At 39.8% G+C, this 26444-nt stretch overlaps 1 protein-coding gene across 2 annotated transcripts in view; it reads left to right on the top strand.

Annotated features, from left to right (window-relative positions):
- The window catches only part of ADCY2 (adenylate cyclase 2), a 442623-nt gene extending 424473 nt beyond the window's left edge, over window positions 1-18150 (top strand). Inside the window, exons 21-26 of one of the 2 annotated variants that reach the window (XM_074945057.1) lie at window positions 219-377; window positions 8416-8562; window positions 9633-9740; window positions 12605-12719; window positions 16268-16392; window positions 17376-18150. In XM_074945057.1, the coding sequence (XP_074801158.1) occupies window positions 219-377; window positions 8416-8562; window positions 9633-9740; window positions 12605-12719; window positions 16268-16392; window positions 17376-17528 (807 nt within the window). In that variant the 3' untranslated portion in view covers window positions 17529-18150. The remainder of the gene's footprint in view (window positions 1-218; window positions 378-8415; window positions 8563-9632; window positions 9741-12604; window positions 12720-16267; window positions 16393-17375) is intronic. The other variant, XM_074945058.1, reaches the window with a different exon arrangement.
- The last annotated feature ends 8294 nt before the right edge of the window (window positions 18151-26444 follow it).

Genomic DNA, 26444 nt, shown 5'->3' with positions numbered 1-26444 from the left:
TTACTAAGTTGAGAGAAAAAACATATGTCAAAATGGGCACTTGGGAATAACTTCAGTGGAGTCTGGGGCTACCATAAAGTGGCCACATATACAAGAGAAGCTTGATAACAGGGAGCCTCTTAAGGAGGGTGTACCGTGCTTATTTTGTCTCTTAAAACCTGTACTCGAGCAGGACAAGATGCCTATTGTTTCTTTACTTCTGTGTCCTCTTGTAACAGAATGAATATTACTGTAGGTTAGACTTCCTGTGGAAGAACAAGTTCAAAAAAGAGCGTGAGGAGATTGAGACCATGGAGAACCTGAATCGGGTGCTGCTGGAGAACGTGCTTCCTGCACATGTGGCTGAACACTTCTTGGCAAGGAACCTGAAGAACGAGGTCAGCCACTACTAACTATCAGCTCCTCTGTGATGAACACACAGAGACTGGGCATATCATTCAAAACAATCATTTAAGCAATAGGTCCTTATTGATGGGATTGTAAATTTACTAATTATTTTCTTTTCTTTATGATAATTTAAAGGTCTGTTTTACAACAGAGACTGTGGCATGGTAGCTTGCAATAGAAAGTGGGAAATTGTCTAAATGACAAAGTACTTTGTCATCCAAGAAGCAAGATACAGACGTGGAAGGAGGAAAAGGGAGAGGGAAGGAGAAAGGAGACGATTGAATGGACCTGAATTTACAGTGAAATTAATTGTTTTCCTCTAGTGGCAATATGGAGCTGTATTTGAGTGCTGCATTTGCTGCTGATGTCAGGAGAGCCTAGCTATCAAAGGAAAAGTTAAAAAAAAAATAAGACAGAGGGAACACATTCATTCAGAAAAGAATCTTCAAATGCCTCAGTATCCATTTCTTCTCTGCTTAAGGACTTGATGAAAAGTCCATGGAAGTCAATAGAAAGACTCCCATTGACTTCAGTGGGCTGTAGACCAGCGCCTAAATGTTCCTAAAGGTGTAGTAATGAAGAATGAAAGAAAGTGCTTATAAAGTAGAGAGTAAAATTCTTCACAGATCTGAACTATGCAAAAATAACTGTATTTAGCAGAGTAATGATTTCACAATAAATCAAAATAGATACTTAGCAGTGGTGTTTAATCTTTGATGGGTTAGGTCAGAAAGAGCAGCGTTTCTTCCCTCATTTCAGCATGCAGTAAGACCTAATAGTAAAGTTCTGCACATAAAAACTTTTCTGCTTTTCACTACCCATGAGCTGGTATCCACTCTGAAAAAAAATTGGCAGAAGATACCGGTGAACCACAGAAGTTTTTGGCTTTGTGCCAGGTTGGCACAGATCCAGTTCTCAGCTCAGGCGTTAAAGACAGCAAGCCATCAGGAGCCTACTTTCTCATATATGCTATTGCAAAGCTGCCCGACAGAGTAGCACCATCTGCTCTCCTAACTATAGGCAACCAGATTTGTATTCTCACCCTCAAGCTTATTGTGATTGAAATTAGCTTTAGATAAATTTGCTGATGATCAGCAACTGTGATGTGCTGAGCCCTCCGAGCTGTCATGTCAAGTAAAGGAAAAATTGGTTTGGCATGCTTTAATGGCCCTCCCTTTAAAAAAAGATTAGAGTAATACTTCTGTTAGTTATTTTTCTCTTCAACTAGTTTCAAAGCCATTTCTCAAATGGACGAGATCCAGCTACTAGATTAATCTTTGGAAACACTTAGGAATATTAGCATACTGTTGCTTTATGTGTGCTGTGTTTTAAACATCAACTGTTTACTCAGATTTGTTTTAATTAATGACACTAAGGGTATGGAAAACCATTTAAAACTTTCTGATTTGTTGCATCTATGCGTACTACAAGCTTTCCTTTTAATATTGGGGAAGGGCCTTGTAGTTGGGAATGATGATAAAATATATAAAGAAAGTCAGGATAGCGTGAAAATAAATTATTTTGAGATGGCCTCATTTCAATGGTGGGGGTCAGAAGGATGGGGAGGAGTGTGTGCACACATACATGTATGTAAGAGTTGGATAAATAAAGGTGAATTTTTAAAGGACATTTTAAATGTCAGACAATTTACATTTGTTGTGTTCATAACCCATTGCATTTGCTTGTTCCAAACATTTGTGCAAACACAATTTCATTTAAGACTATGTTTGCGGAAAACAGTTTGACCCTGTTTCTAAAATTCATTTAATGATTAAACAAAATTTGTTTCAAAAGTAGTAATGTAGGATCTATTCCAGAATTTAATTTGTGAGATTTATGTGAAAGAGAAACAAGACAAGTATGGTAGGGAAGAAGAAACTATTGGGAAGAGAATGAAGGAGGAAAAAAGGAGGTAGATGGAGAATGAGTGGGATCGGATAGTGGGAATCTGTCTTTAAGAGACCCAGTAGTGGTCCACACCAGGAAGTGCAAATGGCTAATGCAGTGGTCTCAGAGCGAACTGTAATAAATGTCTATTTGTTGGAACCTCCTGGATTTTGTGTCTGTATCAGATACCAAACTGGGAACATTATCATCAGGAGAGATAAGAAAGGTAACAAAGGATGAATGGGAAGGATAGGAGACATGGCTGGGATTTGAAAGATCCACTCTTCACTAGTGTTTACCTACTTAACATGTGGTGTAGGCTCAAGATCTCTGTCACCCTCAATTTCTTTGAGAGGCAAAGCACTCAGGTAATGTGGGCACTTTACTACTGTGAGCTCACCTGCAAGCCCACTACAGAGTCCACTAATTGCTATAGTAATCTGTCCTTCCTCTGCAGCCGCCACCAGTACAGTGGTTAGACCAGCACTGCAGTCTGCCCCATTAGGAGGGATGGAAAGAAAGCAAGCAAGTGCCAGGCCCCTACGACAGATAGTGCAAAGCAGGACCTGATTGTTCCTCCATCCTTCACAAGATCTCTGGGACCAATCAAGTCAGCAGCTGGGCTGTGGAGGGGGGAAGGGCAGGAGGGCCTGGCAGAAGAGATTGAGATTCAATAGGAGGGGGAAGGGAACTTGCCGAAAGGAGCATAACATTTAATTTTGGTGGGAGATGGAAGCCATTCATTCCCAGACTGTTTCCTTTCCCTTCTCCCATCAATACCTCTTTGCCCTGTGGAAGATGCTGCCTTCCAAGTCCTGGGAACTTCCTTCTTTCAGAGGTGATCTCATTCATAGAAGATTAGGGTTGGAAGAGACCTCAGGAGGTCATCTAATCCAATCCCCTGCTCAAAGCAGGACCTTAAAAACCTCTAAGGATGGAGATTCCACCACCTCCCTAGGTAACCCATTCCAGTGCTTCACCACCCTCCTAGTGAAATAGTGTTTCCTAATATCCAACCGAGATCTACCCCACTGCAATTTGAGACCATTGCATTCTCCTTGTCCCTTGCAGATGTTGGCAACTGGGCAAGATCCTTCTCCAGGACTTTCTCCTCAGAATCAGAAGTGCAAGCTTGTTTCACTGTTTTTATTTTAAATTCAAAAATATATATTCTTTAAGTCATGATTTATTTGAATATTTGTTAATATTACATGGAAATAAAACTACCCTTTCCTTCAGTTAGTTACAGCTATTCAGGATGTCTGAGTGACAGACAGGGAAAGCATTGATGGCTGTTGCATTAGATTTTCAAGTATACAGAAGCTTAGGCTTAAAGTTTTGGAGAGTTCTGTTTTTCAGAGAAATGCTTTTCCCAAGTTAAGGAAGCCCTTATTATATCAACAAGCCAAATAACTTCATTAGATTGAAGTTCCTGTTTGAAATCCTCTCATCACCTGTGTGAGGGCCATGCTGCCTGCTTGGCTTTGTGTAAACCTGACTCACTGGTGTCTTAGCCCTGATCTACACTACAAACTTATGTTGGTATAACGACGTCATTCGGGGGCATGGAAAATCCATATCCCCTGTGTAATGCAGATATAGTGACCCAACTGCCAGCGTACACAGCACTATGTCAATGGGCAGGCTTCTCCCCTCAACGCACCTACGGCCTCTCGGGAAGGCAGATTGACTACACCAAGGGGAGAAGCCCTTCCATCAGCACAGGCATCTTTACTAAGCACTACAGCTGTACGGACAGCCGCACCGCTGCAGTGCTGTAAATGTACAGAAGCCCTTAGACCTCAACACCAGGATCTACAGCATTAGCCTGTGTCAGAGACGTGCACAGAGTAGCTGAACTCCACCTCCCCCTTCAACATATGCCATGCAGTGAGTTTGTCATCTCCAGTTTGTCTGTCCGTTTTTCAGGGTGGGGAGAGAGGAAGGGAGGGGTAACCCTGTTTTGCCACTGGCAAGGTTATATTTATATCTACACATGGTACAGTCCCACTTGTAACCCTTTCTCTTCCGTTATTTGTCCTCGTCTTGGTGTACAACCAACAGTACTGGGGTGTAATGCACACTGATGCTTCCTGAGTCTCAGCAGCACATCTGTACCCCCACTATGCACATTCTCACAACAGTGCCTTACTCTCTCCCTTATCATTGTGCATTGCACAATTACCACTACTGCTTCTGGGCAATGAACCTATGCCACAGGGAAGACCACAAACACTCCTTCATAACAGCAAGGGTCTTGTGGCTTCTGTGGATGATGTCTATGTGGCAGATAACCCTGGGGTCCATAAGTGGACCAATATTCCATCTCGTTCAGTATCCTGTCTGTGACAATGGCCAGAACCAGATGCTTCAAAGGGAGATACAGGAAACACTGCAGTGGGCAGTTAGAGAATAATTTGTTCTTAGGGAAAGTCTCTTCCTAATCCCTATCAGTTATTGGTTGGGTCTTGCCCTTAAGCATGAGGTTTTATTTCCCTTCTAAAATATTTTTATCCTACCTAATATAACTATGGATGTTCTTATCCTAATAACTTTAACAAAAGGCTAATCCTTTTTTGAATCCTGCTAAGGACTTGGCTTTAACATTGTCTTATGGCAGCAAGCTCTTCACATTTATTATTCCTTGGGTAACAAAGTATTCCATTTAATCAGCTGCAGTTTAAATTTGTTGCATTTCAGTTTCATTGGCTGTCTCCTTGTTCCCATATTATGAGAGGATAGATGCACCTGGTTTATCTTTTCTATATCGTTATCTCTCTCTGTGATATATTTTCAGCACTGTACACCCAATATCCCGTTCCTGATCAAAGTCCAACAGAGTGTAACCTTACTAATACATCCGTATTCTTGTTACTCTAATCTCATTTATATTCTTGTAGATTTTGCTGCGTAGTTCCCACCATTCAGCAATTTTCTTCCATTAGATTTCATGTAATCTCTTAGGTGCGGTGTTGCATGTCCTCCACCACTCCTCTCTGATCTAGTCTGTCCTCCTTGAATAGTTTATAGTCAGGTACTACATTATCCTGTTGATTTTTGCCGATCCACCATGTTTCACACACCCAGAATGCAAGATCAACTGAGTTAAGACACATTTAATACTTACACTGTGTTATTTACTAAACTAGGCTTATCTAGTGACTTCAGTGTAATTTAAGGCACTGTAGAATTTAGCCCAGTATATTTATTGAATAAATGAGTTGTTTCAACTTAAAACAGTATGTAGAATCTAGTACAATAGAACTTTGCTAATTAACCCTAATTAATGACCAGGAGGACCTTTGTGAATTACTAAATTTTAAAAATTATCAAGCAGGTGAGCAAACACCAATTTTTAAGATGGATAAATGATCACCGAATGTAGTTTGTTTATTTTGACATGCGTCGTTTATGCTAATATTTATAATATTAGATAATAGTAGTACATTTTATTTTTAAGAAGAAGCTTCAGTAATTAAAACCAACTATAGAAGTTTGCTGAGTGAAGAAAAGGAGCTCTTTTGTGTGCATTAGCTAGAGTCTGCTATAAATACTTTCCCTACTCTTTTTATAAAGATTATTGAATAGTTTCTCTACCATCGGCTCCCACCGAACACAGTTTGAGCAGCCTTTCACTCCTTTGAAATCCCAGCACTGTTTGGGTGGCTCAGACTATTTCACTTACAGAAACAAAATTCAGTGAGGATGAAAATGATTTGAGAAAGTAAAATGAAAACTGAGTTTACCACAGAAATATGTGCTGTCTGACCCCACTAAGCCATGGGGTGCAATCAGCACATAAAGAAGTCTAAACCAGGGGTTCTCAAACTTCATTGCACTGCGACCCCCTTCTGACAATAAAAATGACTTCGTGACCCCAGGAGGGGGGACTGAAGCCTGAGCTCACCCAAGTCCCACTGATCCGGGCAAGAGGGCCAAAGCTGAAGCTCAAGGGCTTCAGCCCCAGGCAGGGGGCTTGTAACCTGAGTCCTGTCGCCCAGGACTGAAGCCCTCGGGCTTTGGCTTTGGCCCTGGGCAGTGGGGTTTGGGGTTCAGCCCCTGGCCCCAGCAAGTCTATGCCAGCCCTTGCTGACTCCATTCAAAAGGGTTTGGGACCCCAAAGTTTGAGAACCACTGGTCTAAACTAACCTTTGGTTAAAATCCTCTTTAAGTCTTCTAGGTACATGCTGGGATATTCACTACATATTTTGGGGATATTAATGACATTAGACTTGGCTTTAATACTGAGCCAACCCGTACGGGCCAAGAGAAGTCACTTTGGGTCCAACCTGAGAAAGTCCTTAGGGCCCTCAAATCCTGTTGACTTCAGAGGGAGAGTTAGGTTGGTCAGCACCTTGGAGAATCAGGCCCTTTTTCCCACTCTTCCTGCGGTGTTTTAGATTTGTAATTTTGAAAGCTAAACTTGAAAAATATACCTAAGCTGAAACAATGTGATGTAAAGGTGTCTGTGGGATGTCTCCTTGTAACAGATGAGCCTGCCAGCATGTCTGATATCCCAGAAAAATACATTTGTTATCTATATTGAGAAAGATACTGGTCATAGGACTTTGTAGGACTTGATAAATTTCTATAAAGGTTGCTTGAGACCTACCTGTACAGTGCCTGTTCCCCACAGACTGTTTTGTGGCACACTTAGCACACATTTTCTTGACTAATTTTTCATTTTACCTTGACAAGTCACTGTTAAATTATACTAGTTATGCATAAAACTTCAGACATAGTCAGGCAGTGTTGATGGTCCTAGCTACAGGGACACATCAAAGAAAAATGAATTACTGAACACCATTTCCAACCTTACCACCTTGCACAGCAGTACTTCACATGTGGGCCTTTAATATACTTAAGTTTTTATCTTCAAAGCTAACAGGGAAGCATATTAAGCTTCTGATACAGCTCCCTGAATGCTGTAGTAATTTAACTCTTAGAACATGGATAGAAAATGCAGAAATACTCAGAGCCATCTAACTCCCTCAGACTGGAGACATGCAATCTTCCCTGCTCTCATTTTCTTGCCCCCCAGAAAATGGGACACACCTATATTGAAATGGAAATGAAATCAGTGGGAGTACTCATGTAAATAAGATGAACAGGATTTGGCCTTATAACACCATTATAATCTTCCTTAAGACACATATACTGCACGGTCTCTTCTTAGTAGTTGATTTTGGCACATCTTAAAGTTTTGTGTTGGCCTACATGAGTATGAAGATGCTAGCATCAGAAGTATTTTTTTTGTTTCCTATAAGTGACTTAAATTTATCCTCCAGGTGAAGGGATGAACTTATGGCTAAGGCAGTGAATGGGGACTGAGGAGATCTGGGTTCAATTCTTGGCTGTGCCACAGACTTCCTCTGTGACCTTGGGCGAGTCACTTCAGCTCTGATCCACAGCCCATTAGTGAATGGAACTGAAACTGACTGAGGTCAATGGAAGTCTTTCCGTTGACCTCAATCAGTTTCAGATCCATTCTCTAATCTCTTTGTCTCAGTTCCGTCTCTGTAAAAAGGGGATAATGCTTACTTTCTCTCATCCTTTCTCTTGTCTATTTAGATTGTAAACTATTTGGGGCATAGACTGTGTCTCTTGCTATGCATTGGTACACTGGCTAGAACAATGGAGGCGTGATCTTGACTGTGTCCTCCAGGAACTACTACAATACATATAGTTAATAGTAGAATAGAGATTGTTTTGTAAATTATAGGTCCAGCCCTGCAGTCAGTCCTGTTCAAGTCAAAGGCAGTACTGTGCATCGAAGGCTTGCAGAAATAGACCCTATTTCATTAGCATTATAAGATAACTTATTTTCCAGGGTTTATGTTAATGGAAAAAATCAAGCTTTAAAACGCTTTGAATGTTTCTAATTTTGTACATTGAAGGTTTCTTTAACAAATATGTTTAATTTGTTTTTAATTACCTACTGTAGATTAAACAAACTCTAGCTAATAAGAATAAGAAACATCAGATTGTAAGAAATTAGTTCCGTGTACCAGAACATGGGAATCTTGGGAGGACATCTGCTCCCACTAACAGTCCTCTCCATCATGTCTCTTTCTTCCACACTATACCTTTACGGTTGATGAATCTTTTGTATTTAGAGCTTTGTTCTTTTCTTTTGGGCAGGATCTATATCACCAGTCATATGACTGTGTCTGTGTCATGTTTGCCTCTATTCCGGATTTCAAAGAATTTTACACAGAATCTGATGTAAATAAAGAAGGCTTGGAATGTCTCAGACTGCTAAATGAGATCATTGCTGACTTTGATGATGTAAGTACTAGTAACAACAACTATTATACAAATTAAACCTGAGACCAATTTGTAAAATAGTGAATGAGAATGTTTGAGAGAGCAATTGAGAGGACGGTTTGGCAGGAAATTTTTAAGTGTCCATTTCATATGGATATTTTGATAGAGATTTGGGTCTAAGAAAAGATTTGTATATGTCATGGAGCAGATCATACTCTGGCATATGTATCCTACTGCCATTGATCCACTTCAGGGAGAACCTTGCACATGTGTCTGAGGGAGAAGTTTGGCCCTTTATTTATCCAACACAACACCCTCATATCAGAAACTTACCACAGTTTTCGAACTGCAGTGCCTAAAACTTGGTACCTAAATTTGTTTCCCTTGAAATTAATCATACTTCCTTACATCTGATGTGTATTAGTCTAAGTTTTTCTGGTTTTTGAGTGGCTAATAAGAATGTGAAGGTTTTAAAACCCATCATTCTCCTAAACTAAAGGCAGATGCAGACTGGGGAACTGATGGCAGAATTTGAAGACAATTACAGCTGTGCAACACACTGCAGACAGCATTTGACGTGCACACACTCAGAGGGAAATTGCAATGCGTGAGACAATAAACAGGGAACCCCAAGTCCTATATTTTTTTTTTACAAAGTCACATACTCAAAATGCAGAAAAAGGCTTACCTGTTGGTTCATGTGACACAAGTAGGAACCTTTTTATGCCCGCAGATGCATGCAGATCCCATTGGCTACAAGAAATGGAACACATGTAAAAGAGAAGAATTTGGCCCATACTTAACAGCAACTATTATATTCTAGATTACATACACTGAACACACTTTCTACTGATCACACAATACTGAAAAGATGTTCAGTGTAAGCGTAAAGTGGACCATTGCACTTTAAGGTAATTCTAAATAAGAACAAAATTCCATGTGGAATTACATCCATCAAACTGTATTCAACTTATTTCTTCTAACAAGAGGTAGAAGACAGCATTGAGGATTAAGTATCAGAATACTGTTAAGGTGTGTAGCTACCAGACACTGAGAATCTGGGTAATTGAATAACTCTTATTTCTTCACAGTTGTTGTCTAAACCAAAATTTAGTGGAGTTGAAAAGATCAAGACCATTGGAAGCACTTACATGGCAGCTACAGGACTGAGTGCTACGCCCAGCCAAGAACACAGTCAGGTACAGCAAAGACATAAACAGCTTGCTAGGTAAAAGTTGTGTTCACATGAAGTTCAAAGTACATTCAGAGGGATTCAGTGTATTGCAGGACTAGCATGGATTTTATCATATTGGACAAGATTTTGTATATTTTTATTCACTAAATTCTTCAAGTTTCTGTGAACTATTACTCTTCACACAGTGTAACATAAAAGGACCTCTTTGCAGTTTCTCAATCTAAATATGGCATTTTAGTTCCAAAACCACTATTCCCTATTATAGTGCAACAGTTCTCAGAAGCACTTCGCTAGAATAGATTTAGAGAGTTCTATGAAAGACTTCAAAAATTGGTGTTTCATTACATGTGTTCCAAGGAAAACAACAAACAAACAATCAGCTGTATACTTCGGGTTTGCCTACACGATCCTGCTGTTTGGACTAAAAGGGCGTAAACTGGAGCACACACCAGCATGCTGCATTGTAAATGTTCCTAGTAGACCCTGTGAGCATGAACTAAAAAGGTACCTAGGTTCACATTAAACTAGTTCTGTTAGTTATTGTAAAATAAGATATCTACACAAACTGCTAGACTTAATCCTGCATTGCAATGGGATGGACAAGATGAGCTTGACAGGTCTTTCCTAGTTCTAATTTCAGTGATTCCATGAACAGTCACACAGACCAGTCGAATTGCCTGGTCATATGGTGGTGACAATTTAAATTGGGATTGAAAGGCAGTGTGACAGAGTGTATCTCTATAGCCTGCCACATTCCCCCCCCCCCTGCAGTTCAGGTCCTCTGAAGTGCTTTTGCTAAACCATCATTGATTTGGACATTTACGGGTTGAGAGAGGAACATCCTCAGTGGGAGGTACTTGGCTGTAGATTTTGCTTCCCCCTGGATCTGCAGCAGAGCAGCCTGTTGAACTCCAGTGCATGTTGTAAGAATAATTTTTGAGAAGGGGCTTGGTTTTGGAGTGGGGCAAGAGTCTTTTACTGTTCAGTAAGTCTTTACTCGCAGAGCCCAGAGATTGTGCAATGTGAGCACTTGTATAAACAGAGAAAGAAAGAAATATATCATTACAACATCTATCAACACACAATTATGTAAGTTATTACTAGGATTCTAAGCTCCTTGAGGCAGGGTTCATCTCTATGTTCTGTCCATGCAGTGCTTAGCACAATGGGTCCCAGTCGGGTCCTTCAGCACCACCACAATACAAATACATTAGTAATAATATTTCTTTTTTTCCAGCATGTTGCCAAATGCAAAAGTGATTGAATTTGGGCTGCATTGTGAACATGGAGATGTTGCTACCAGAAATTTTAGAGACTTTACAAATATGGCAGGTTAGGCATAGTGCTATTCACACACACATGCATGTACACACACAGTTATTTATTAAGAGTTTTAAATATCAAAATATTAAAAGTAAGGAATCTCCAAATTAAAAATTCTTCATTATCTAGCTTCTCCAAAATGATCCTCATGAATTGTAATCAGAGTGGGTATCTAGCAGCCACAGTGAAAGAAGAAAGATAATTTGTATGCATAAAATAATGTAAACTAGACATCAAACTTTCGCCATGTTGTTTCAAGAATATATGGTCTGCCATTAGCTGTAAATCATCCAGCCACACAGAAATTCCAGCCAGTTTCGGCATAGATACTAATGCAATAAATTAATATTGAGATAGCCAAAGGAAAAGCCAGTCAAAATATACCTTTTTTCCTCCTTGCCTAGTTGTATTTTATTGTATCTAATACAATTTAGCTATACTAGGCTGTCGTCGTCTTGATCAATTTTCAGTTCAGGTCACTGACCTAGCTTCCAGGGATAACAGGCACTTCATGATCCCTGCTTATTCAGTACTGGTCTCCTCCTGATCAGCACAAAGGGCTTGCTTCTCCTCTCACCTGCACTGTTGTAAATCAGGGTTAACTCCATTTAAATCAATGGAATAACAGCAGTGTAAGTGAGAGTAGAGTTGTGTCAAACAGTTAAGTCTTACTAGACTGCTTCTGAATGTTGTTTGTCACTGAACATTAAACTGAGACATCTGTGTTGAATTTAAAGCAATATCCTAGTCTTGAAGATGTTACTTTATCAATCAAGTCACCCAGCCTCCTAAAATACATTTACCATATTAATAAAATGTCATATTCCAGATCATTTGTTGTAGCATAGCAGGCATGAAGCATATTCAGTGGCTTCTATTTGAGTAAATTGATTTCTTTTTCTGTCACCCAATTAGAATCTTTCTGCTAAATATTGATGTATATTTTGCAAAATATTTACCTACATTTAAATTATTATTTCTTTAGCAGCTTGTGTTCCTACTTAAATTGCCTATTAGCAAATAAGTGAATGTAATTTTTATGCTTTGAATACAACAGACTGCACTGCAGTAATGCTTTTCCATTACAATTTGAAACTGTGTTTGACTTATATATATTTGATTTACTAAAACCAGTTGCACTCATAAAATTGAAAGTAGAGGAAAATTATAAGATCAAGCTCACTGTGTTTTTACACCTACCTTAATATTTGTGAAGTTGTTTATAAGTATCTAGAAAAGGAGAGGATTTCATTAACACACGCACGTGCACGCGCCCATCCTGGACATCTGTGCATACATTAAGTAAAAGAGACAATACATTGTTATGCCCTAGTTGATCCTAGCTGAAGCTGAGCAGATTTCAGTTCCTACCATTGGGTATTGTCTATCACAGCAGCTTTGTTTCTCATGCAACGTACTCTCATATGACAATATGTTGAAGATTCTGAGTATTTTGTGCATGTTCTTGCAGCAACTGAGTTCACAGAAAACATTTTGATGATTCTGGTTCTGTGGATTCCTATTTATTTGCTTTTTTATATTCAGGAACCTGAACGACAGTATATGCACATAGGAACTATGGTGGAGTTTGCATTTGCCCTTGTGGCAAAACTGGATGTAATAAACAAGCACTCATTCAATGACTTCAAGTTACGAATAGGTATGTGGCACAAGAGTCTTACAAGAATATTTTGCAAGGGAGAATTCAGTGTGAAATACGAGTACATTAAAAAGATTGAATGGTATTGCCATTGACTTCCTCTGCAGTTGTGGCCTTAGATGTGTCTCAAGGTGGGCACCCAAAAAATGGAGGTATTCAGAATTATAGGCTCCATTGAGAATATTGGCCTTTGTGTCTGAAATGGTTTGATAGTGACTCATCAGTCTTTATCCTAAATATTTTAAAACATTTTTAACTTTTAAAATGTAAATGGGAGAGGAGGCAAAAAGAATCTAGAGTGGGATTTTCAAAAGCACCTAAGTCATTTGGTGCTGAAAATATGACCCACCTTGCCCAATCTGAAATAATGAAGTCTTATGTTCTATTCTCTTGTATATTGGTTGCTGTTCATTTTAAACTGTCCTCATATTTTTCAAGTGATAAAAATAGCAAAAGTATGTTGTTTTCTGCAAAATGTACAGATCTAATTCTCTGTTTTAAACCAAACCTCCCAAAATACAAGAAAGTTGGACCCACCCCTTTCCTTCAAAAACAGCTGGGAATCGCATATAGATGGGGGCAACATCAGTTGCATAACTGGCAGAACTAGTGTTTATGTTGTCCGCTTCTCCTTTCTATTACACCCCTACAATTATTGGAACATAGCAGCCTCAAACACTAAGACTTTTTTAGTCAATTCTATTTGTTAAGGATATCACTTATCATTCAGTTTCTAGCTTCTTCTCCTAAAGTATCATGGCATTTTTCAAAATAAATGCAAGGTTGTTATCACTAAGCCAGGAAAAGGAGACAAAATGAGTTTATAACTGGCAGAAGCCCATATATCCCAAGATTAAATTTCCCAGTAATAATTTGTGATAGTTTTTGAATGCAAAATGAAATTTAGAAAGTGTGAAATGCAAGCAGTGAATAACTATTGGACACCTATAAATCCATCCTGTAAACATGCCTGAAGTATTTGGTTTCTAATTAAACAGCAGCTAGTCACCTTTCTAGACTTCCTTGCAGTGTAACTCCCATGTATTGTGCCTGCTGCTTGTGCTCTCATGTTTAGTTCACAGTGCCCACCCCTGTGGTAAGAGTTTGGCATTAGTCTCATATTAATTATTCATGTACTCCTCAAACGTTTTGCCATCATTGGCAATTTAAAAACAAGACTGTATGTTTTTGTAAAAGCTGTGCTTTAGGAATTATTTCAGGGATGTTCTATGGCCTGTGTTATACAGGAGGTCAGAGTAGATGATCACAGTGGTCCCTTCTGGCCTTGGAATCTATGAATCCTTTGGGAGTAGTATTCTTTGTAGGATGAGCCACAGTTAATAGGAACAGCAAAGCAAAGATGAAATATCTCCCTCTCCCTTCCCTTTCAGTTCAAAGCGAATATAAGTCGGTGGGTTTATCAAGAGAGGTGGAGTTATAATCCTGTAGGAAATGGAAATTCTCTTATTCCCATCAGTGATTTAATTCAAACAACACGACCTGTAAGGCAGTGGTATCAGCAGCGTCAGCATTATGTGACGAACAAGTGCTGATGAAAGTCAAGGGCTAAACCCACACACTAATTGTAGTACAAAAGATTATATTGAAGCAGTGTTCGTGGAGCAAACTTCTCTAAACAACACTATTGACATGTGACTTCTATGGGGGGGGTTACTGTATAGTCTATAAAAATTGTACACCTTTGCTTAATGGGGTTAAGAGAGAGAGATGTTAAAGGTTGTTCAAGTAACAATCAACAAGGACATAGTTCAGATGCAATCGTAGTTTCCTACTGTTTTGGTTACCACATGCAATTGTGATGCTCCTGCAGCTGAGTTAAAGAGAGGATTACATTTTTGCTGATTTTGAGCATCCCTAGTGGTTGTTTTGTGTTGCTCTTATTGGATATCACACACACTCTCATTTATCTATCTAAGCTATCTGTCTAAGCTATTTGAGGTGTTTCTAGAGCGCTAGTCACCCTAGTATCTCCTCCATGCACAGTCTCGCCAGGCAGACCAAAAATAATAAAAACAGATTTAGAGCAAGTCTCCTCTGTCCATCCAATACCATGATCTGTTAAGACTAATGAACAGTTTTTGCCTTTCTCAATTAATCTAGCGAAGGCCTTAAGCAACCTATTAAAGGAATTAGTATATTCAGAAGCTAAGGAGCCAAGTGCTCAGACAAACATTTATAGCCCTCTACCTGGTATCACTTGGGAGCTGCACCTTTTCCCAATTATCTGTATTTAACAGCTGTAACCACTTCCTCCATGTTAATGAACCCTGTAGGGCCTCTGTCATCGTCCCCCAAGAGGGATGATTAATTCCTTCAAAGAACTAGTGCATCTGCTAAGTAGAGGCATTTGGATAGGAGCTGTATAATTCTTTATAGAAACCCATCAAGGCATTGTTGATACTCTTACTATGGGAGTGCCACATTCCCTTTGTTGATAGCTTCATTCCATTTTTTTTAAGCATGGTCCATAGGCTAGGTTATAATTGTAGGATTACACTACTCTCAACCCCCACCCAATCAGAGTTCCCACTGATGTCAAGGGCATGTTTGTGTGAAGTTCCAAGATAGTATAAATAAAAATTAAACAAGAGCCATGTTCTGTTTATTGATAATGAAACTTATGTCACATAAGAGTCATTCCCGCCCCTCCCCCGCTTCTCAAAAATTGTGGTGTTTAGATGCTGCTTGTAATTATTAGAACTGGGAGCACTGGCTGTTGGGAGTCTGAAAGGACAGGAAATAGGAAGGGGGGGAGGGAGTTGAGGAGGTGGAGTGAGAGCTACCAAGGGTGCAACAGCAGCTCGGTAAAGAGGTTTCCACTTTAAAAATAAAGTCCTATTGAAGTTTGTTAGTACCTTACCTGGTTGCTACAACAAAAATGAACTCAGGAACCATGAATGACTGCAGGATGGAATTGCCTACAGTCTCTTGGGTGGCTATGTATGATCTTATTATTCCCTCTAGCAATCTGTATCAAAGCTAATGTTTTACTACCATAACACACTGCTTAAGCAGAAGGTATGAATGTAATCATGTAGATTTATTTATTAGCCCAAACACTCTAGGTTAATGATATCAGCAAAAGATGGTCCTATAAGTGAGAACTCATCTTTTCCGAGTCCATTAGTCTACTTTGTATGTCAGAAACAAAAGAATTCTGTAAAAGTAATTAGATTTGGCAGTCATTGTTTTAATATTAAAGGTTATTCCCATTCGCTATAGAGACTGAAGGAAATTCTAGTACATCTATTTAATTGAAGGTAGAGATGGCACTAGCAAATTATTAAGAAACTATAAAAGGAAAATAATTTTTGTGAAATTGAGGTGGGCTAACTTGGCATTTTTATTACTAATATCCTGCTGCAGTAAGTGATTAAATACACTTGGGGCCATACCATTTATTATTGTGCCCTCTATCGAGCATAGGCCAAATACAATGTTCATTTACTTTATATTTGAGCTAAATATACTACTCATCCTTATTGGTAAATTCTCATTAACACAGAGGGTCAACCAATGTTTTACAGGCATCAACCATGGACCTGTAATAGCTGGAGTAATTGGAGCTCAGAAACCACAGTATGACATTTGGGGCAACACAGTGAATGTGGCTAGCAGGATGGACAGCACTGGTGTCTTAGATAAAATACAGGTATTTCTTTTTTCATGTTACTATTTGAGTGACTTACTCCTTCAGAAACAGATCATCATGTTGATAGATTAAATGAATCAATGAAGTGTTCTTAGCGATGAACCAGGCAGATTGACAATATTGGGGGGCAGCCTCTAGGCATCTGCAGCCCAAAAGGGTCACATAGAATGTGGGCCAGCAGTCGGAGATGCACAGTACAGAAAGATCAGGCCCTGAAAAGGGAAAGTAAAGATTTAAAACACATTTAGTCACTAAGGAAAAGCAGCAGTAGCAAAATAACTGTTGGTGTTCTAGAGTGACAAGGTAAGGGAGGTAATGTCTTTTATTGGACCAACTTCTTCTGGTGAGAGAGACAAGTTTCGAGCAACACAGCTCTTCTTCAGGTCTGGGAAAGGTACTCGGAGCATCACGGCTAAGTGCAAGGTGGAAAAGATTGTTTAGCGTAACTAGGTAGCACATATTCTAAGGGACCGTACAAAGTAGAATGGCCCATTAACACCTTTGCCATCACAGGACAAAAAGAGGGGGCTAGTGGGTTACAGATTGTTGTAATAAGCCATAACCAGTGTCTCTGTTCAGTCCATGGGCTCTACATGAATGATACACAGTTCTTGAAAATCTGAAATGCTTTTTGGAATACCATATGGTAGATTAAACAAATGTTGTTTTTAGTGCTAATTGTGCATCTGCAGGCCCCGTGTCTTCAAACCTAAGCACATCAGGTAAGATGCCTAAAACAGGTGTTAAGCACCTAAATAACAGATTATTTGATGGCTTGCATATGGAACTCCTGAGTGACTCAGTGTAGGTGCTCAAGATCGAAAACTGAGCCTCCAGTATTTTGGTGCCTTTTAAAGATCTTCCAAGCATCATGACAATAACTTTGAAAGCATCCAGGCTGACTTCTGTCCTAGATGCTAAAGAGAGATTATTATTCTCTCTTTTTGTGCTCATCATTTAAAAAAATATATTATATGTTTCAGGTTACAGAGGAGACAAACAATGTCTTACAAACGCTGGGGTATATGTGCACTTGCAGAGGAATAATAAATGTAAAAGGAAAAGGAGAACTGAAAACATATTTTGTACATACTGAAATGACAAGGTCCCTTTCACAAGGGAATGTGGCATCCTGAAGAATATTTTTAGGTGTCAGCGATACCATATTTTCAGGAAAGTATCACACACTTTTTAACTCCATTTTGGCCCTTAACATGAATGTGCGTGTTATTTTCCAGTATTATGGAACTGTTATTTTCGTATGGCTGCAGAATGGTCCAATGATCCAGCAGTACGCACCTCGCTATTCTTATATTCCAGGGCAGTTGTGTTGTGTGCTATAGGACTGGAAGACTGTACTACAACTTGCACTGTTACTTCAAGACAAGAAAGAAGAAACAGAGATTGATAAAGAGGCTAAAATGCAGAGGCTGATACCAAAGGGACTAAGATGATGTTAGTGATAAACAAAAACAATCTTAAGGCAATAAAGCTAGGGGTGCATAATATTTTCTGGTGCATGATGTTTCCTGGAAGATACAGTAGCTCCCCAATAGCATCCACTAGTCTGACATTAAAATATACAGTATTTGTAAATAAGTTGATTTTGTCCCTCCATATACAGTTTGGATATGTTCACCAGCTGTGTCTCGTAGCCAGTGACATGTTGGGGGTACCTGGTTGGCATTCTTTCCTGGAGACTGTCCTAACAATAAAGGAGCAGTTTTGTACAAACACGTCAGCTGTTTTAATGCCATTGTCTTTTGTAAGGTTAATTCATTAAAAGTTTGTATGTACTTTGTCTTACACTTCGTCTCTTAGTTTTGCTTCTTTCCACATGGTTCAGCAAATAGTTCCATTGGCAACAAGAAATAATTTCCCAGATTCTACCCAGAGGAAGCCATCGGTCATTTATCTCTAAGATTTCCTCTGAATGTCTCCCATCTTCCTATTGTAAATATTCTCTAGGAAGGATATCTTGTTCACACATAATATTATTTCATCTCTAGGCTTTGACTATGCTCTAACCTTGTGTGTGTGTCATTACAGTCATGCAGACAGTATTTCCTACCAATAACAGGTCAAAGCAATCACTTCAAACCCATTTTTGATTAAATTTGTTTATGCCAGATATGAATTACTATACACATTTGGAAATTACAGTATCTGTCACTTTTAGTCTGTCAATTCAAGGTTAGGCTTTTCATATACAGTCTCACACATTTTGGAAACTTGTAGCATATTTAGCATTCAATTTGCAGAATAAAAATACTCCAAGTAAAAAGCTGCTCTTATGCTTTATGATTTTGCAAAAGGTACATAAAGTTTAGTGTTTCAATACTCTATTACTGTGTAACATTTGAAAAGGCTTGAATGTGACTGAGCCAATGAAACAACAAATGATTATGTCTATATTCTGAGAGTTTATTGTACCAAATTAGCTATCGGTTTACAAACCAATGTAAATCCGTGCGGCCTATAATGTGGAAGCTGTTATATCGATATAAACATGTTTATAGTGGTAAAACCTATTTTGGTAACTTTCTAAACCAATATAAGTAAATGGCACAAAAATTGTGTGTTGACCACTCTTAATATCCATATGCTATTCTGACATTTTGGTGTTACACACATATGTTTGCTATGATCGAGCCAAATCCTGTCCCAGAGAATAAGAAAGCAGAGTTACACTGAAATTCATCATTTGCCTGTTATTAAGGCAGTAGAATTTATACTGTCATCATTAGAGTGGATCAAAAGACCTGGTAAAGGATGTGCACCATGAGTAGTGGGTAGTCCTGCTGCTTTCTTAGAGTTCTGTTCTGGATACAGGCTCCAAATGGGACAATGTATCGCGGGCTTACTTATTGTTTGGTGGGCTAGGCTCATTATTACCCTCCTGGCAGTGCCCTCCTCCACACTGGCAGAGCCAGTTGGGAATGAAGAGAGAGAAAAAAACCCAGTTTGTAGATATTTGTCATTTTACTTGTTAACTACAAAATTAGATAGTAATACAGAATACAAGTAATTAATATTTTTTAAATGCTGTGTCCAGAGACAGACAGGGTCTTATACTTCGTAAAGATCACCTTGCATCCCATTTTTGTTATCTTTGTTTCATGCATTTTAAAGTATTTAAATAAAAGACATCAGTGCATCTGCTTTTTCCACTGATGTACAACTACAGCCTGCTTGCTAAAGAAAAACAAACAGCTATGCAAATTTGGAAGACAATACAGTTGAAAGTCTCCATCTCATTTTGTATTCAGAGCCTTATGTCATGACACTCAAGTAGATATGTCAACAAACTTTCAAATACCATGAGATTTACTGTTAAAGTAGGTGTTTAGCTTTTCCTCTGAAAAGCAATCTGTCTTTCACATGTTGCCTAAAAGCTTCACAAAGTCTATAGATGTATCTGTGGTTTATTTAGAAAGACATGTAATTTCACATTTACTTTCAGCATTTCTCCCCCTACTTTTCACCTTGGTCCCAGTCTTTCAACTGACTGTGCACTGGTCTGCCCACAAACAGTCAATTGCAAAGTTGAGGCTCTAGTGTTTTTCATTAATAGCCCTACAAGAGGGGAGTTTGACAAACCCGTTCATGGTGTAATGGAACAAACTTGTTTCCAAGACATTTTGAAAAAGGAGTACCTAAACCTTAAATAGCCCAGTAAATTTTCACAGTGAAAAGCTGCCCTTCCACCTTGTCTCTAAAATTATTTGAGAGAACATTAGAAAAAATGTTTTCACAAATCTGAAATCTGCCTTTTTATCTTCAAAGTACTTTGTAAACATTAAGTAATTAATTATTGTGTCATGTTAAATGATAAATAACATAGTGAGTCCAAAGTCCACATATTTTGTTAATGTCAAAGTTTCTCATGTTATTACTGGAGTAATAGAAACTTTTCCTCCACAAGGATCTGGGAGAATGGCAGCTGACACGTGGTGTTGGACAACTTTTTTACTGACATCTTGAGTAGCTGCCTGAAAAAGGGATGTTTAGATACCGTGGTCGTAGATAGGAATTTGAAAAGTCTCTAGCAATGGTGTTTTTAGTATTGTCACACTGTCTGGAGTGGCTCACGACCATTAGTGCCAACCTCAGGGCAGACTGTCAAAAGCAGGGCAGACACCCCAAACTGGTTGTAAGTTCCATTATTAGATTTCACCAACCCGTACCAAATGTGAACTCCAAAAGTACTACAATAGTCTTATAATGGAGTCACAGGCAGTCCCCTTAGACACTCCAGTCTATCTTGCCACCCAGGCAAGCAGGACCATGTGATAAGTGGTCACTTACACAAAAATCACGAATATTCCAGGTTTCTCCCAGTCCCAAGAGACCAGCTAAGCACCTAGGTCAATTTGCATCCTAGATCTCACAAAGACAACACTGGTAGCCAATTCTCCAGTAAACCAACTAAAGGTTTATTGGCTAAGAAGGAGGAATGAGAGTTATAGAGGTTAAAGCAGGTAAAATATATACACAGGTGAGTCACAGTCTGTAATTTCAAATGGTAGCAGAGATGTAGTAATCTGCCAGTTTCCCAAAAGTTTCTCAGGGCTACCCAGAATAACATTAGGAATCCCTGTCTTCTCGTTCAGTTATTCTGCCCTGTTAGAATCCAAACAGTCCAGCAATGAAGGATCTTTCCCTTAGTCCATAGTTCCAGATTCTTCTCACAGAAAACAAGCCGACAGGGTCACCACTTTTGTAGGCTCTTTCTTTGATTGGTGGAAAGAGAGGAGTGCATTTAGGTTCTTTGATCTCTGATCTGCACGCACTATGACCACTTGGCTTCAAATGCACAAGATATAGCACTTCACTGTTAAGTTCTTCATTTGCATTACACAGGCTTCTTCCACGTTTGATGGGTTATTTAGTTACAGGGGTATTTGCAATGTAGTTGTTTGCTATTACATTATAACAGGATACAGATACGTGAAAACAATGCATGTAACAACATCCCGTTAGTTTTCATGAAGTGTAAACACCAGGTACACTCTTATACATTTAACAATCACAAGTGAATTAGCCTGGCTTCCAGCAATGCATTTGTAAGTATTCAATGAGGCTGGGGCTTTGGAATGAGCTAGCACCTGGTCTACCAGTGTCACAAGTGTGACTTGAGCCATTGCATATTTTAGGGTGGGTGATAGAGTCCCCTCCTGAAAAAAGAACATGACAGTCAATCAATAGGCATCTCAGGTACACTCCATTGACTTTTGCCATATAGGAATGGCAAGGGTCAGAGTTACTTATAGAGGCCCTGATTGCCGGTAGAGCTGCCATGGAGGCCCAAATTCTTGGCAGGATGAGGAGTTTCCATTCCTACTCTCTACTTGTTCTTGGTGACCCAGGAGGCCATGCTAGATGTGACTTAGTTTCTCACAGCATGAGGTTCTGGAGCTGAGTGGATACAGTTCAGATTCACTGAACGGCTAATATCGGTAAAATGCACTGGAAGGGGTTGTGCAGAGGCACCCTGCTTCCCAAACTTACTAGGCATGCTGAAGCTGCCACTACTCACTTTTTAGGTGCAGTTAAGTATCCCTCCTGAAGCTGATCGGCTCCAATGGCCAGTCAGTTGGGGGTGAGCCAACCATGACCTTACATTCTCTCTGCCACAGCTCATCCTTGGCTCCATCAGTGCACATGAAGCCAGGCATAATCTGGCCTTAAGCAATTTATGTTACACCCCTAGATGACACAGTGATGTGTTATGGGCTCATATTTCAATAATATGTTGATGACTAGAACTGGGTCAGTACTTCCAGGTTTTCCCATAAATGTTTGCCAAAATAAAAATGTAATTTGTGTCTGCTTGGTGTGTGTTTGCTTTCTGCAGATATTACAGCAAATGAATATACTAGCAGGAACGTTCACAGAAAGAGAGTTTTAAGCAAACAAAGAATTAATGCACAAAAAAACATGTATTGTGGTGGAGCAGTTACATGTTTGCTGCACTCACAGCATAGCTGACACAAACCCCCAAAAGCAAGGCAATGAAAACAGTGCATAATTGTTTTCCACCACTCACAAGCACAGACCATACCTTTCCCACCACTATCATACAGCACAACCTAAACTCACCACACTTTTCCTGATCCTAGTTGTTGCAGATATTTGGTGTAGTAGATGGTTGTGTTGTTTGGGGAAGTTTGGATGGTTGTGTGCAGATGAGTGGTGGTGCCCAGTAGTTGTGGTAATGGTAAGGGATGTGGTTGTGGGGTGAAGATAGTATATACTGCTAGGAGGCTTCACTTTTTATTTCCTTGCATTTGTGGGTTTGTCACATATGGTGTGTGTATAGCAACCCTGACAGATTCACAATCAAGTTTTTGTATGTTAGTTTCCTAAGTTTTTTAAAATGCTTAATTGGGGGTGGAAGTTAAGGGGGAAGGGGAGCAGCAACCTGTGATGGGTAGAAATGTGGTGGAAGAATATTTTAATCAATCAGCAACTGCACATGAACCCTTTCTCTGCTGTAGGATAAAATCTGACAAAAACAGTTCCTGACTAGACCTGGTCAAAAATATTACCAAGGGAACATTTTTCTATTACAATATGTCAATTAGTCAAAATGAAAATGTCCTGCATGAATTTCAATAACATTTTATTAAAAAAAAATCAAAATGAAGCATCCCAGTAAGGTTGACCTTATTGAATGGAACATTTTGATTTTGTTTTCAAAATGCTGTTTTGAAATTTATTTTATATTATTGGGCCATTTACAATACAAATTACCAAACAGAATACCCATTACAAATAGCAAGTTAGAATACCAATTGAGCAAACCAAGTACCAGTTGCCAAATCAATTAGAATTCTACCAAGTAGAATACCAGTCACCAAGTTATTTTTAAATTAGAATCTAATATAAAATAAAGTATTAGGCCCTATTTTTAAAACATCAAATCAAATTAAATACAAATAAAATGTTTTTAAATGGGGAAATCAAAAGAGACCATTTCAGTTTTATCAAAATTAACATTTTAATTGACACTGAACAAATAGTTTTTAGAAGTTTTGTTTTGTGGGAAATTTTTTTTTGAATGATTCCCAAGCCCCACATTTCAGCCTGTGAACATGATTGTCTGTGAAGTGGGTTTGTGGGGCAGAGTTATGCTCATCTAAGTCAGGGAACACAAACAGCAAGCAGTCCAAAGTAACAAAAAGGTTCAGATGCTGACTAAACACAAACTTGAATCTACACACCAAGAATCAGTCATAGAAGTTATTCATGGAATCCCTTGAAACAAGAAATACATTCCAGAACATTCTAAAAATGGTTTGTGGATAACTGATGAACAAAACAGAGGTGAAATTTGTCAAATTTCCTATAAAACATTTGTTCAACCCTACTGCTGATACTCTACTGTTCCCATCTCATCTAGAGCTTCTCTACTGTTTCCTTCTTATTTGGGGCACATACGTTCTGTCATCACCCAGCTGCCCAATGGTCTAGAGAAAATATGCACCTCTGTGAAACAACTGGCTCAAGTTTAAACTGAGTAAGATAGAGGTTATGCTGGCAGGAAGGAAAAGTCACCTTCAAAAACTAGTCAGAGTCTTCCCAGCTCTTCACCTGAATGACCAGTTGCAGCATTTGCTAGGAAGTCTTCTCTACTGCAGGGCTTGGCTGAGTATCAGGAGTGTCTGGACATCTGATAGATACTGAGGCCAGAAATCAAGGACATGATTCCTACCAAGGTTGAATTGCTAATCTGACAAGCAGGCTAGCTGTCTGCCATCAGTGCCACGACTACTACTACTACTTTATGCCAGCTCAGTTTACTTCTGGTAGCGAGATCAGAGTTCTTATGATTCTCATCAGTGCTCATCATGTCCCTAAATGCCATGTGTCAGTCTTCGTGTTCTTTTCTGCACTTTTAATGCTACCATTTGCTTAACAAGTTCCTCTCTAGTGACTTTACTGATGAACTCTTCTGCTGAATTGTGTCCTTGATGTTGTATGCTACCGAACAGAGTTATAATGATTTGTATCTTGTCAGAAAGGGAGCTCACAGATAAGAGTATTTTAAAAAGTAAAAATCACAACAGCAGAGTCCTTGGAAGATAAAACTACTTGTCAGATCAATCTGCCACTTTGTTCTATGGGGTCATATTCTCCATTGCCTTGCCCCTTTACGCCCCCCTGGCCGACACCCTGAAAGCGAAGGGCTACGAGGTGCAGATGGATGCCCTGATCATCGGAGCCCTGGGCGCTTGGGACCCCTGCAACGAGCATGTGCTGCGGACCTGTGGGATCGGTCGACGCTACTCACGGCTCATGCGGTGCCTCATGGTCTCGGACACCATCCGATGGTCCAGGGACATCTACATCAAACCCATCACCAGCCACCGACAGTACCAGAAGGTGTAAGTCGGTACGACATTGTGCATCAACTATGGGAAAGGGACTGAGAGACTTTTTCCATTGGACCATATGAACTGTGACCATAAACTCATTGAACATTAAATCCCACCAAATGAGGGTAGATCCATCCTCATCATCATAACCGCTCATTATACTCCACACCTGAACATAGCCATTATATGGACAATATACCCCCATGTCTCAATGTCTGTACTTTGACCCATTAAACTTTTACCCCCAATCGGGGAGATTGCAGATTATGTATTCCTTACGCCACCCGCTCCTAAACCGAATTTCGCACCCCTTGATAATCTGTACCTTATTCCCTGATAACCAAAAACTTCTAGGCCTAAACTCTGTACCGTTTTCTTTTTACTTCAACATTATCTTAATAAAATTTATCTCTCTACAAAATGAATGTGAAGTGGTTGTAAACTGCTACTAAGTCAGAAGTTAATTTTTTGGATGCCCAATTTGAGTGAGGAGAATCGAACACAAGTTAGAAAGCGAAGAAGTTAGAGCCCAATTCTCATATCTAATAGGACACTTTGCTCTCGCAGGGTAAAGGGGATTTAAACATGGGTGTAAATGAAACTTTATGACCTTTTAAGGACCTATTCTACTGCTCTGGCTGTGTGCTGTAACTGATATGGCCCAAATGCATTGCAGAGTTCCTCAGAGAGGGGGATCAGTCACTGAGGAACACGCAGGGGAAGATGCAGGAGCATCCATTATTCAAGGTCACATAGAATATCAGAGTTGGAAGGGACCTCAGGAGATCATCTAGTCCAACCCCCTGCTCAAAGCAGGACGAGTCCCCATTTTTTTTTTGCCCCAGAACCCTAAATGGCCCCCTCAAGGATTGAACTCACAACACAGGGTTTAGCAGGCCAATGCCCAAACCACTGAGCTGTCCTTCCCCCCAGCTATCCCCCCACATACATACACAGAAAGAAAAGAAATGATTGGTACCATCTCAGCCAAAGCTGCAGATGCTCAGTCTCCACTAGGAAACATTAAATCCAAATAAAAGCATGATCCACTCCTATATCTCATTCCTCCTCAGAATCAGAAACATTGATTTCCTGAGCAGTGCAACAACTGAACTCTAGGGCCAAGACCAGCAATCGCACCCCAATGAACCAGTCACTGGGGAGAACAATTAAAAACCAACAAGCTTGCACCACAGATCCCTGCACAGAACTACCACACTAGCAAACAGCCTCCCCACAGCGAGCCTCTGGCCAAATACAGAATCGGTGAAGTGGAAAGTGGGAGCCGCACAGCACAGTCCAAACCCAGAGTAGGGGGACTGGGAGCCCACCTGACAGGCGAGCTTGAGACACAGGGGCTCTTTCTATGTCCATGGACAATATCTGAGCATGCGGGAGCTATTTCAGGACATTACCTGAAAGGATGAAACCCTGTCAAAAATACACCTAGGCCGGGAGCCAGAAGGGGGCGTCCTGCTACGGAGCCACCTGGGCTGTAGAGGGACAAATGAACACATGGGGGGAAACTTCCCCCACCCTGCGAGCGCTTTGCAGGGCACAACTTACCTGCCTCTGGAGATTCCCTTTGGTGCCAACACGCCTACAGCTTGTTATGTGGCGCACGGCGCCTCTCATTTCCCGCTCCCTTTGTGTGACCTCACAATTGGATAC

The sequence above is a fragment of the Natator depressus genome, chromosome 2, assembly GCF_965152275.1.
Source record: "Natator depressus isolate rNatDep1 chromosome 2, rNatDep2.hap1, whole genome shotgun sequence".
Taxonomy (NCBI): domain Eukaryota; kingdom Metazoa; phylum Chordata; order Testudines; family Cheloniidae; genus Natator; species Natator depressus.
This window is presented reverse-complemented; position numbering and strand designations above follow the sequence as displayed.